General features: G+C 43.0%; 1 protein-coding gene across 1 annotated transcript in view; it reads left to right on the forward strand.

Annotated features, from left to right (window-relative positions):
• Window positions 1-1,983: 1,983 nt before the first annotated feature.
• LOC113643839 (hemicentin-1-like) overlaps window positions 1,984-12,488 on the forward strand; it is a 276,071-nt gene continuing 265,566 nt past the window's right edge. The window contains 5 exon segments of the mRNA XM_047803071.1: window positions 1,984-2,054; window positions 4,373-4,445; window positions 8,551-8,687; window positions 8,690-8,897; window positions 10,314-10,565. Of these exon segments, the coding sequence (XP_047659027.1) occupies window positions 2,052-2,054; window positions 4,373-4,445; window positions 8,551-8,687; window positions 8,690-8,897; window positions 10,314-10,565 (673 nt within the window). The 5' untranslated portion in view covers window positions 1,984-2,051.

Below are 12,488 nucleotides of genomic sequence, written 5' to 3' on the forward strand. Positions count from 1 at the left end.
CATGCGAGTGCCTGGTGGCCAAGTCTTGCCCCACGGGGCCCGGCCGGGCTCAGCCCGAAAGAGAAACATGGGGCCGATCTCCTGTGGGCCCACCACTTGCAGGAGAAACCGTAAGGGGCCAGTGCAATGTGGATTGGGTGGCAGTCGAAGGCGGGGGCCTCGGCGACCCAATCTCCAGACACGGAATCTGGCACTAGGGACATGGAATGTAACCTCACTAGGGGGGAAGGAGCCTGAGCTGGTGCGGGAGGTTGAGAGATACCGACTAGATATAGTTGGGCTCACCTCCACACACAGCTTCGGCTCTGGAATCCAACTCCTTGAGAGAGGCTGGACCCTCTACTACTCTGCAGTTGCCCATGGTGAGAGGCGGCGGGCTGGTGTGGGCTTGCTCATAGCCCCCCAGCTCAGCAACCATGTGTCGGAGTTCACCCCGGTGAACGAGAGGGTCGTTTCCCTGCGCCTTCGGGTCGGGGATAGGTCTCTCATGGTCATTTGTGCTTATAGGCCAAATGGCAGTGTAGAGTACCCGACCTTCTTAGCGTGTCTGGAAGGGGTGCTGGAAAGTGCTCCGACCGGGGACTCTGTCGTTCTACTGGGGGACTTCAACGCTCACGTGGGCAGTGACAGTGACACCTGGAGGGGCGTGATTGGGAGGAACGGCTCCCCCGACCTGAACCCGAGTGGTGTTCTGTTATTGGACTTCTGTGCTAGTCACACAATTATCAATGATCGACTTTGTGGTTGTTTCATCTGACCTCCGGCCGTATGTCTTGGACACTCGGGTAAAGAGAGGGGCAGAGCTGTCAACTGATCACCACCTGGTGGTGAATTGGGTCCGATGGTGGGGGAGGAAGTCGGACAGACTTGGCAGACCCAAAGTACTGTAAGGGTCTGCTGGGAACGTTTGACAGAGTCCCCGGTCAGAGAGATCTTCAACTCCCACCACCGGCAGAGCTTCAACCAGATCCGGAGGGAGGTTGGAGACATTGAGTCCGAGTGGACCATGTTCTCCACCTCCATTGTCGACGCAAGCGCTTGGAGCTGTGGCCGTAAGGTCTCCGGTGCCTCTCATGTTGGCACCCATTTAAAACAGTTCGGCTCAAGCCCCTTACTTTCTATGTGCCTCACGTAGTGGAAATCTTAAATATCATGATTGTTATATGTGCTTTCATGGTAAATTTTGTGTGTCAGACTAGGGAGAGAGAGAACAGGAGGAAATGTCCCTACTATAAACAATCCTAACCCAAATGTTCCTGCCATAAACATCCCTGCCATAAACGTTCTATGTGTTAAAAGGATGGGAACGTTTTCAGAGCGTGTTTTAGCTCTTGTTTTACAGTTAAACAGTTTGACACATATAGACTGAGGTGTTAAGACGACTCTGTACACAGAACATGAACTGTGTTTATTCTCATGCTATCACACCCTGCTCTCTTTAATAACATCTGATAATTGCTCTAGTTTTTATAGTCTTTTTAGAGAACTATTGTGTTGTGATCCATTTTTTTTTCAGCTGTAATTCAGCTGTGGTATTAAATACACAAGAACACAATACAAAAACATCACCAGTTAATGAAGTAAATGTCAGCAAAGATGCATGACTTGAACTAGCTAGCATGATTACACACAGGATGTGCTGAGCATGTTGGCGTCACAAGCTAAGCGCTTTCCTTTCTCGGTTTTTAAATAAAAGCAGCTTTTTAATAGACGTGCTCTGAATGTAACTGACAATGTAAACCCACAGTTGTAGCATAAAGAAGAAGGAAATGGTGACAATTCTGTTACAAAGAGCACTTTATAGTAGAGGATATCATTCAGTCATGAAGCTGAATAGATTAATAAAATATTTAATAATATTTTCAGCATTTCTTTTATTATATTTTACTTGAACAGAAGAACAAAATATTCTCTTTCATATTTTCTTCATTTTATAGGAAGTGACTTCAGCAGAAAGAGAAGACAAGACAACAGCAACACTTGTTAATCACACACACTCCTCTTCACACTTTATTTTCTGCTCAGTTGTTGTACACAAGAGTCTAAAAGTTATGGTAAGAAAAAACTTCATATTTTATGGCTAATTTCTCTCATTAATCTAATATCTAAATTTCCTGAACATTGACAGGTTTGCTGTTCAAAATACTTAAATTCACGTCTCATTTCTTTATGTTTAGCAACTTTTAATTATCACATATGAGCTCGAATATCAATATTGTGATCAGTTATTTCTGATGTATTGTGGTGTTGGTGGTAAAAATGCAGCTTGTTTAAGTGACTAATTCAGAAATTAAAGCAAAGAAAATTGTGTTTATGTAAAACATCATCATCCAGACATCTTAAGCACACACTCTTTAACTCATGCTTTTCTTTCTTTGCTATTTGGCTGTTGAACACGAGGGTCATGTAGGCACTGTGGAGGCAGAACATACAGTACAAAGACATTTTTAATGTGACACATATCATGTAACACAAACATGTTTTTAGGTATCATGAGATTATATTGAGATATTTTGGTTGTGTGACATTTTTCTTTGCCAAATTAAACCAAACATGGTTCTTACTACACACTCAATTCTATGTAATTGTAGTAGTTTAAGTGCACAGTAGACTGTAAGAGGATGAATTGTGATGCATCAACTGACATTAATGAAGCAGCTACTATCATAATCACTGCTGTTTGTCCAAATACTCCATGATCTTATATTTACATAACATCATACACTAGTTATAATGCTGATGAAGAGCAGGATAAAAGAAAGAAGCTGCAGAATACAAAAACTTTCCATCAAGCGCACTGTCGTCTGCTGAAGCCTATTTATAGTCAGTTTACTGTCATTACACTTTCCTACCACTAGGGGTTTCAGCTCAGGGGTAGTTCTAAATATACAAACATCCTCATGCACAGGAATAAATCACTTTCAGTCCATAGAAACACATGCAAACTTTAAAGTGAGGTTATTTTGACCTGCCTTCATGTTTAACTTTATTTTAATGTATTGTGTTTAACTTTAGATGTGTTTAGAAAATCTCTCCTTCAAATAACAAATTCTGCTAAATCTATTAATCTGTAATTAGTGCATGACAATTAAACACATTTGAATCATTTATTATCTGCTTTGAACAGAGCTGGTATCAGTGAATTCATGCACATATTTTCATTTGTAGCTTGTGAATGTTCCAGTACAGTGATTTATTAATATTTCTGTAAATGTTTAAAGAGTCTCCTGTTGTCAAGTCAAGTCACCTTTGTTGTCACAACACCACAGCACATGTGCCATGGTGAGTGAAATTCTTGGGAACAAGCTCCAGAAATTGCAGAACCATTCACATACAGTAGTTAAGAAACAGAAATTAAGAACAATTTACATACAGGTGAAAAATGTGCAAAATGCTCATTACCAGGTGAAATGTGCAAATGTGGAAAAGATGCAATGTGCTCATACGTAGTCAGTACACACAGTTTACAATGCACTACACATTATACACAGTATGTACAGTATATATATGTACTCAGTATGTATGTATAAGTATAAATATTATATATGTAATATGTTAAGGTGCAACAGACTGTTCAGATACAGAAATGTCCTGTAGGGCAGATAGCTTATTGTCACATAGATTATTATATTAAATTACATGAGTGTGTGTGTGTATAGTCCAGTGTGTATAAATGCAGTATGAATGCAGTGTTGGTGTAGTCCAGTGTTGAACTGTTGAAGTTAGAGTGCAGTGTGTAGCATACCATGTTGTGGAAGTATGCTGTAGGCTGTGTTAGTTTTGGCTGTTAATTAGTCTGATAGCCTGAGGGAAAAAGCTATCCCTCAGTCGATTGGTGCGAGATCGGATGCTGCGGAGGGGAGTAGAGAGAACAGTCCTGAGGGGAGTAGTGAGAACAGTCTTTGGGACGGGTGGCTGGAGTCATTGGTGATCCTCCGAGCTTTTTTTATAGACCGCCTTGTGTAGATATCCTGCAGGGAGGGAAGCCCACCTCCAACAATGTGGCTGGTAGTTCGCACGACCCTTTTCAGGGCTTTGCGGTTGCCAGCGGTTCTGTTTCAAAACCAGGCAGTGATGCAGACCGTCAGGATGCTCTCTATGTTCAATAACTGCCAGATGGCACCGAGCATGGCAGCCGTGTTGCGAGCTCCGAGGAAACTTTGCAGTTTTTTATTTATTTTACTAGTTATTCTGCTGTTCTGCATGTTGGATGTTGTTTGCATAACTGGTAGAATATAGTGTGATTATTATGTAAGAAATGACAGACAGTGTGTGTGGTGTAAACTCCTGAGTGATGGAGTAGTGTGATGATGCAAACTTACTGTCTCCACCTTACTGAAGTTGATTATTGCATGTTTTATGTTGTATATAGAATCTTTATAGAAGAATGATGTCCCTTAAACCGTCTTCTCTGCTTTGTCTGATCTTTCTCCTCATGATCACAGGTGAGTCTTACCTTTATATTATCACAGTCACACACACTGGAGACAGTACAAACTGATTTAATCACTAAATCTGTGTTTGTTATTAAGGTCCAATTTAAGAATCATGAGTAAAATTGACAAAAAAAATACATGCCTGCTTTTTTATTTCTCTGTGAATGAAGGATCAAAATACAGATTCAGTTTGAATATTAATTCCACATTCCAGTTTTCTTCCAGTCATGAAGAATATTTTTTATTTGTGAGTGAACTACACCAGGTTACGTATGTAACCCGGTTCCCTGAGAAGGGAACAAGATGCTGCTTCATTGCTGATGCTATGGGAACACTTCTGTGAGGAAGTTGTGTCTGAAGCACACACGCCATTTTAATGGCTCGGGAAGGACATGTGACAGAGTGATTACGCGCCAGCAAGTCCATATAAGTGCATCTACGTCACACTACTCCAACTTCTCTTTGTCTGAAGGAAGCGCAAGAGGATGCCCGGGGCATGGCCAGCGACGCAGCGTCTCGTTCCCATGGAACCGGGTTACATATGTAACCTGGTGTGGTTCCCTTTCGAGACGCTGTGGGAACGGCAATACCCGCGTCGCCATGCACCGTTCGATGACTGTGCCAGAGGCCGTGAGAGAGCACGAGCAGACTGAGAACAGACCATCAAAGGCCCTGCAGGACCTGGGACCGTGGTGTGGGGTCCAAGTCCAGGTTATAGTACCTGATAAAAGGTGTGCGGAGAGGACCAACCTGCCGCAACACAAAAATCTTCAAAGGGAACACCCCTGGCCAAGGACGAGACAATTCCCACTCTCTTGAGAAAGGCCAAGGCTAGGAGCAGAGCCAACTTCAGGGTTAGAAACTTCTCAGAGCTTGGCTCTATCGGCTCAAAATGGGTTTCCAGCGCTAATTCGCTCTACCACGTGGGGGTGGAGACATCACCTCCCGGGCCTCAGCACCTGCCTCAACAGGAAGTCTGCCTCCCGAAAGAGTCCTGTGACGGTGACACACCCCTGAAGTGGGACCCAAGGCCAAAAACTGAGGTCTTTTCCACATAAGGGTACAAAGCCCACAGTGCATAACCCTTATAACCCTGAGGGGATGTCTGCGAAGATGAAAGCCCGCACCCCAGAGCAAGAGCTGGAATGGCCTCATGTCAAGCAGACCCAAAGGGATACCGTTGGTTGCTGCCGACATGAAGCAATGCACCCCTCAACTAGCTTCCACCGCTGATAAGATAGAAGCCACCCGAGCGGGAGACAGATGTGCCCACATCATGGTGGAGTCCCAAACTAGAAAGGTGGTCCCCAGAAAGGTGGTTTTCTGAGAAGGAGAAAGCACACACTTATCTGGGTCCAACCTGAGGCCTAGAGACATCATATGGGCAAGCACAGCATCTCGATGACTGGCCACCATAGCCTTCGACTGGGCCAGAATGAGCCAGTCGTCCAGGTAATTCAGTACACGGATGCCCTGTAGACACAACAGCGCCAGGGCAGCGTCCATGCACTTTGAAAACGTGCTTGGTGAAAGGAATAGGCCAAAAGGAAGAACACAATATTAGTACTCTTTGCCCCCAAAAGTGAACCTGAGGAACTTCCTGTACTCTGGCAGAATGCCTATGCAAAAATAAGTGTCCTCAAGGTTGATCATCACAAATCAGTCTCTGGACCTGATCTGAGACACGATAACCTTGATCGTGAGCGTCTTGAACCTGTAAGTCTTCAGAGTACAGTTCAGAGCCCGCAGGTCCAAAATCGGACGCAGCCCCCCCTCTTCTTCGGAACAATGAAATATCGGCTGTAAAGCCGGAGTCCCACTCTGGGAGGGGAACATGCTCTATGGCCCCTTTCCTCAGGAGCAAGAGAAGTTCCTCTTGGAGGAACACCGCCTGGTGCCTGCCAACGATCGTGGGCAAGACACCCTGAAAACACAGAGGACGGGAGTAGAACTGGATCCTGTAGCTTTTTCTACAGTCCCCAGGACCCATTCAGACACACCTGGCAGAAGTTTCCACGCTGTCTGGTTGTCTGATGGTGGTGTCGACCTTGCGCAGACCTCCCGGTTGCCCTGAAACAGCGCACTGGTAGGTGCTGACCTAGGGAGATCTGTGCAAGGAACCTACTGCTCCCTGAAACTCTGGAGGCGGCGGGGAAAGCATTAGAGGAGCCTACCTGAATGTGATGCTCATAGAAACCCCAGCCCTCAGGCATCGGGTCTGGGCCCGGGTATGCCGACCGGCCTCCCTAGACTTAGACGGGAGGCACGGGCAGCCACACTAACCCTCCTTACTGCCCTGAGTGAGCTAGGAGGGGGATGGGTGTGGCTGGAAGATTACCCAGGCTGCTTGCTGCGACGAGAGAAACTCCCTGAACGCAGCCAACTGGCATTTTACCTCCTGGTGCCTGTCGATCACAGTACTCACTGCATCGCCGAACCAGCCCTGAGGTGACACCAGAGCGTCCAGGAGAGAGGTATCCTTATCTTTAATATCAGTTAAATTGAGCCACAGGTGCCTCTCCGTGGCAACCAGTGCAGCCACTGCACGGCCTATGAAGCGGGCCGTCTGCTTTGTGGCACTGAGCTCAAAGTCAGTGGCTTGGTGAACTCAGATACCACCTGAGGTCACAACCCCTGGCCACTGTCCGCATAGGGGACACCTTACTTCCATCCAATCCTTGTAGGACTACATCAGGCCTTGTGGGTAAGACCTACACGGCAGCAGGCCAAGCAGGTGTGGCCCTGCACACCATGGCAGTTTTGCAGGCCTACCAGGCTGACCTGCTGCCATGTAGGTCTTACCCACAAGGGCTGATGTAGTCCTACAAGGCTTGGATGGAAGTCATCCAAGCACTATGTGGGTGATGTGGGTGACAGATAGCCCGTTAGCGTCTCTTCAATCCCAGGAATCGCCCCATATCATGGCTTTCAAGCCCTATAATGGCTGAATAGTCAGACATGGCAGGAGGAAAACATGCGCTGAAAATGGATATCTCCAAGACCTCGACCCCTCGGCATGGAGGTCTGGGAAAAACGCCAGCCGCCTGCATGAAGGTGGCCTGTGGCCTGAAGTTATATATAAAAGTACATAATGTATATAATGTGTAGTGCATTGTAAATATGTCTAATAGTACACTATGTGTGTACTGACTATGTACGAGCATATTGCATCTTTTTCACATTTGCACATTTCACTTGGTATTGAGCATTTTGCACATTTTCACCCGTATGTAAACTGTTCTTAAGCTGTTCTTAATTTCTGTTTAATTACTGTATGTAAATTGTTCTGCGATTTCTAGAGTTCACTCATAAGAATTTCACTCACTAAGGCACATGTGCTGTGTTGATGTGACAATAAAAGTGACTTGACTTGAAATCGCAGCGCAAGCTCCCAAAAACCGAAACCGAGTGAATGGAATTAGATGAGAGGGAAAGAGAAAGGTAAAAACCTGTCTCTTGCTCCATTTCCGCTAACTCAACCTGTGAACCCTGTGATCGAAGCCACCACACCACCTCGGCAGACACGGGACCCGAACAACGAGGCGCAGCTGAAGCTGAAAGATACAGCCAGTCACGACCGGAGAGTATGCGGAGGGAATCCCTCACAATGCACGACGCCGGCTCCCTCGAGAGCCGACCGGGCATGCACCTCTACCAAACAAACAACGCAAAGAGACTGCGTGTCGTCCACTGTAATAAAGTGGGGCACGGATGCACGCATCTCTTAAAATGCTTAGTTTGCAACATATTATTGTTTTCTCACCTAGCTTTACCTAAAATATATATTTTTTCTCTCCCTGCACTAGATAGACAGGACAAACAATTGACACACATACGCAGAGTGCTTTCTGAAGACAAAGAAGCTGGTGTAGTGTGACGTAGATGCCCTTATATGGACTTGCTGGCACGTAATCACTCCGTCACGTGTCCTTCCAGAGCCATTAAAATGGCATGTGTGCACACAGATCTTCAGACACAACTTCCTCACAGAAGCGTAACCATAGCGTCAGCACTGCCGCAGAGTCGAGTTCCCTCGAAAGGGAACTGAGTGTTTGATGGGGTTCAGGATAGTAATAATAATCTCTAATCACCTCTTTTATCTATCATGTTTCAGAAGCTCTTGGGAATGAATGGAGTGTGAAATACAGCCAACTTAATATCTGTGCTTTAAAAGGATCTACAGTGATTATGAACGTCACTTAAACACACCCACCACGTCTTACAGTGACAAAGAGGTTTTGGTTAATTAACCCAGTAAACCCGGTAAAGAGCCGACTGAGCTGTATAATGAACCAGGTTACTCAGGCAGAGTGACGTATTTAACAGATGTACAGAATCACTTCCCCCTCAGTCTGAGTGATGTGAAGAAAACAGATGAACAGATGTACTGCTTCAGAATCATAACAGATGAAGAAAAAGAAACATACCTGGGTGAACCTGGAGTTACACTCAGTGTTACAGGTAAAGAAAAGCATCTTTTTTATATAATTACATCAGAATTTATTTGGACCCTTAAGCAGCACTTTGTCTTTAATTTTTATTTTCTACACTTATAATTTTCACTACATTAGAAAACATCTCAAACCAAACACTATTTATTTTAAAGAAAGACACCACAAGCTCACTTTCCAACCAAAACATAAATGTTTAAAAATTTACATAATTAGACAGAAAGTAAGTGGACACTCAGTAGTGGCTTCATTACCGATCACAGTGTAGCGTGTTTGGAGGGTTCAGGGAAAGAGGAAACTAGAGGCAGGATTGGAGATCGTTATTTAACAATTATTTATTTTTATAGTTACATTTTCAGTCCACACATTATGTCTCTACAGACACACACACACACACACACACACACACACACACACACACACACACACACACACACACACACATAAACACACACACACACACACACACACACACACACACACACACACACACACACACACACACACACACACACACACACACACACACACACACTTCCGTCCCTGACACAGCTCACTGCAACAGATAACAGTTATTAACACAAATCTCCACAGGTGTATAAACCTTACCACTCACTGCCCTCTATTCACAAACCAGCACTCGACCACAGCCACACTTCCACACACTCACAGTGGTTTTGTGTTGTTTGCCATCCGTTGTTTTGCAGATTTTCTTCTGTTAGACTGAAAATAAGATGTTTTGTTCATCTCACCTTGCTCTTTTTTCCATGAGACTGATGATGATGGTTCTTTCCTTAATGATGGTTCTGCTGAATTATTCTCCCTCTGTGCCCATGCTCGTTCATCCTTTTTAAGTCGTATCTGTATCATTGATGTCTGACACAAGCCTTGCTTCTGTTTCTTTCTTGTTTTTCTTGATTTTATTCACAATAATCCTGCTTTCGGTTTCTGCCTGTTTATTGTCTGTTTTCATTCACACATCTCTAAACGTTAAGCTGGTCCCAAGCTAGTGGATGTATGTAATCACTTACCTGTTTCATTCAAGTGTCACTAGCAGAGTAACACATGGTGTAGTTCATAATATTAACTATGGACTAACTTTTACTATCTATTATTTTTATATTCCTACACAGAACTGTTTTGGGGAAATGTTTTGCTTGTGGTACCTTTTTAGTGAAGACTAAGATAATGTTCTTACTGAAAAAGTTTCTTACTGAAGAGTCCTTGAAACATTTATACTGCTACATGTCAAGGTTTTTCTGTCAAAGTACAAAGTGTTTTGTCTGATTGTTCTGATCATTAAGGGGCTGGTAAATAGTGACTAGTCTCCAGATAGAAAACCACTTTGAGGGCAGAGTTTTAGAAGTAGACGCTCTACTGGCTTCAGGACGGCTTTCATGATTTAACGTTTCTCTCGTTGTTTAAGGTCTTGATCTTCAGATCGCTCCTGCTGAAGTGACAGAAGGACAATCAGTCGTTCTGACCTGTAAAACCACCTGCAGTCTGACTGATCCAACATTCATCTGGTACAAAAACAGCAGAGATTTAACCACAAAGACCAACAAGAACAATGAAGTCTGTCTGCAGTCGGTCAGCAGTGAGGATGCAGGCAGTTATAGCTGTGCTGTAAGAGGATATGAACATCTCCACTCTCCTGTTCAAACCCTCAGAGTCAGATGTAAGCTTTATTTACCTTCTTATATATACTTTATAACCTGATAGTTAATAAAGGAAAACAAAATAAAGTACTGGTGTAAGTAAAGAAAACACAAAGTGACATTGACATTCATAGCTTGAAGCCTGAGATCAGATGACAGTCCCATAGATTTGATCTAAAACGTTATCATAATGTTTTATAAAAAACTTGTGGAGTCCATGCCAACTCGAGTGCAAACTGTCATTAAAGCAAAAGGGGGAAGACCCAAATCCTCTTATATTTAAATACATATTTAAAATTATATTTGTTGTCAATATTAATACTTAAAATAAAAATTGTTGTATTATTGTTGTATTAACTGAATCTAATGATTAATTCTGGAAGCAATTTCATATTTGTGTTGATTAGTGAAATAGAGTGATAATTAGAGCAAATACTTTATTTTTTTTTTTTTGGTTTATGAAAGTGGATTTCATGTGCGGTGGTAAATTCACTGGTTATTTCTTTATTTCTTCTGTAATTCTAATGAACTCTTGTCCTAAAATACTTATAGTATTGAGCAGGAACTCAACCTGCCCCTGGTGATTTGTTATTGTGGTGTTGGAGTTAATAATATTATTATTGTTCTGTGTGATTTGTATCTTGAAGTAGTTTTAGTTTTAATTCTTAGAATTTCAGGAAAGTAGATAAAAACTCTATTGAATCCCATTCTGACACTAAAGGAAAGAAATACAACCATTTACAGAAAGGTGTCTCTGATTTATCCCAATAATAAAGATTCAAATAAAATATAAAGCCCAATGTAATAATCAAAAAAGGGACAGAAATAATAGTTATAAACTGCATTTAATTATTGACAGAAAAAAAACATTAATTATGACCATGAACTGCTTTCCTCACTCTGGTCATGGAACTCTCTAGATCGTCCAAAGAACGTCTCAGTGTCCATCAGTCCTTCTGGTGAGATAGTGGAGGACAGTTCAGTGACTCTGACCTGTAGCAGTGATGCTAACCCACCTGTACAGAACTACACCTGGTTTAAGGTAAAAGAATCATCTCCTGTAGGATCTGGACAGAGTTACAGAGCTGTACAGAGTGGACAGTATTACTGTGAGGCTCAGAATAAACACGGCTCTGAGAGATCAGCTGCAGTGTCTGTCACTATTAATGGTGAGGTGATGATTTTTCATTGCTGTGTGATCACTGCTCTGTTCTACATTATGCACTTGTAAGTGAAGTTTTGAATAAATCTGTGTTTGTGTGTGTGTGTGTGTGTGTGTGTGTTTGTGTTTGTAACAGATGTCACTGTGATTGTGTATGTGGCTGTAGGACTGGGACTTTTTGGGCTTGCAGCTCCGCTCTCTGCACTCTTCTGGCTGAGGTGAGAATATTTGTGCTGATAAATTTATCACTAATGACTCTGAAGATGCTGACGGTGGGTAAATATTTGTCTTTATGTGAGCAGAAGCAAGAGACAGAAGAAGAAGGTAGATGAAGGTGATAATCAGGTGAGTTATTACAGAAATGTCTGTCAGGTGCTTTGTTCATAATAACATTTTCTGCCAACAAAAATGCAGCTCTGTGCATTAAGGCTCTTGGTGGTGGTTTGTGTGTTTACATAAACACAGAATGGTGCAAGAACTCTGTGCTTGTTTTTATATACTGTTCATCATTAATAGAGTTTGTGACTGTTAGATGCAGGCCATTTTATTTACTATGGGAATTCACCACGGTTTTCATTGTAGGAGTGTACATTCCCCCCCAGATCAATTGTTAAAGGAGCTCTATGTGAAATCTATCGGGCTCTTAGTTATCTGCAGAATGTTCACCCCAATTTTATCATCATTTATCATAATAATGTTTATCATCACCGGAGATTTCAATCATGCAAACCAAAGTTTCCATGAATTCCATTAGTATGTGAACTTTGCAAAGACAGAGGAA

Source organism: Tachysurus fulvidraco, chromosome 18 (genome assembly GCF_022655615.1).
Source record: "Tachysurus fulvidraco isolate hzauxx_2018 chromosome 18, HZAU_PFXX_2.0, whole genome shotgun sequence".
Lineage (NCBI taxonomy): Eukaryota > Metazoa > Chordata > Actinopteri > Siluriformes > Bagridae > Tachysurus > Tachysurus fulvidraco.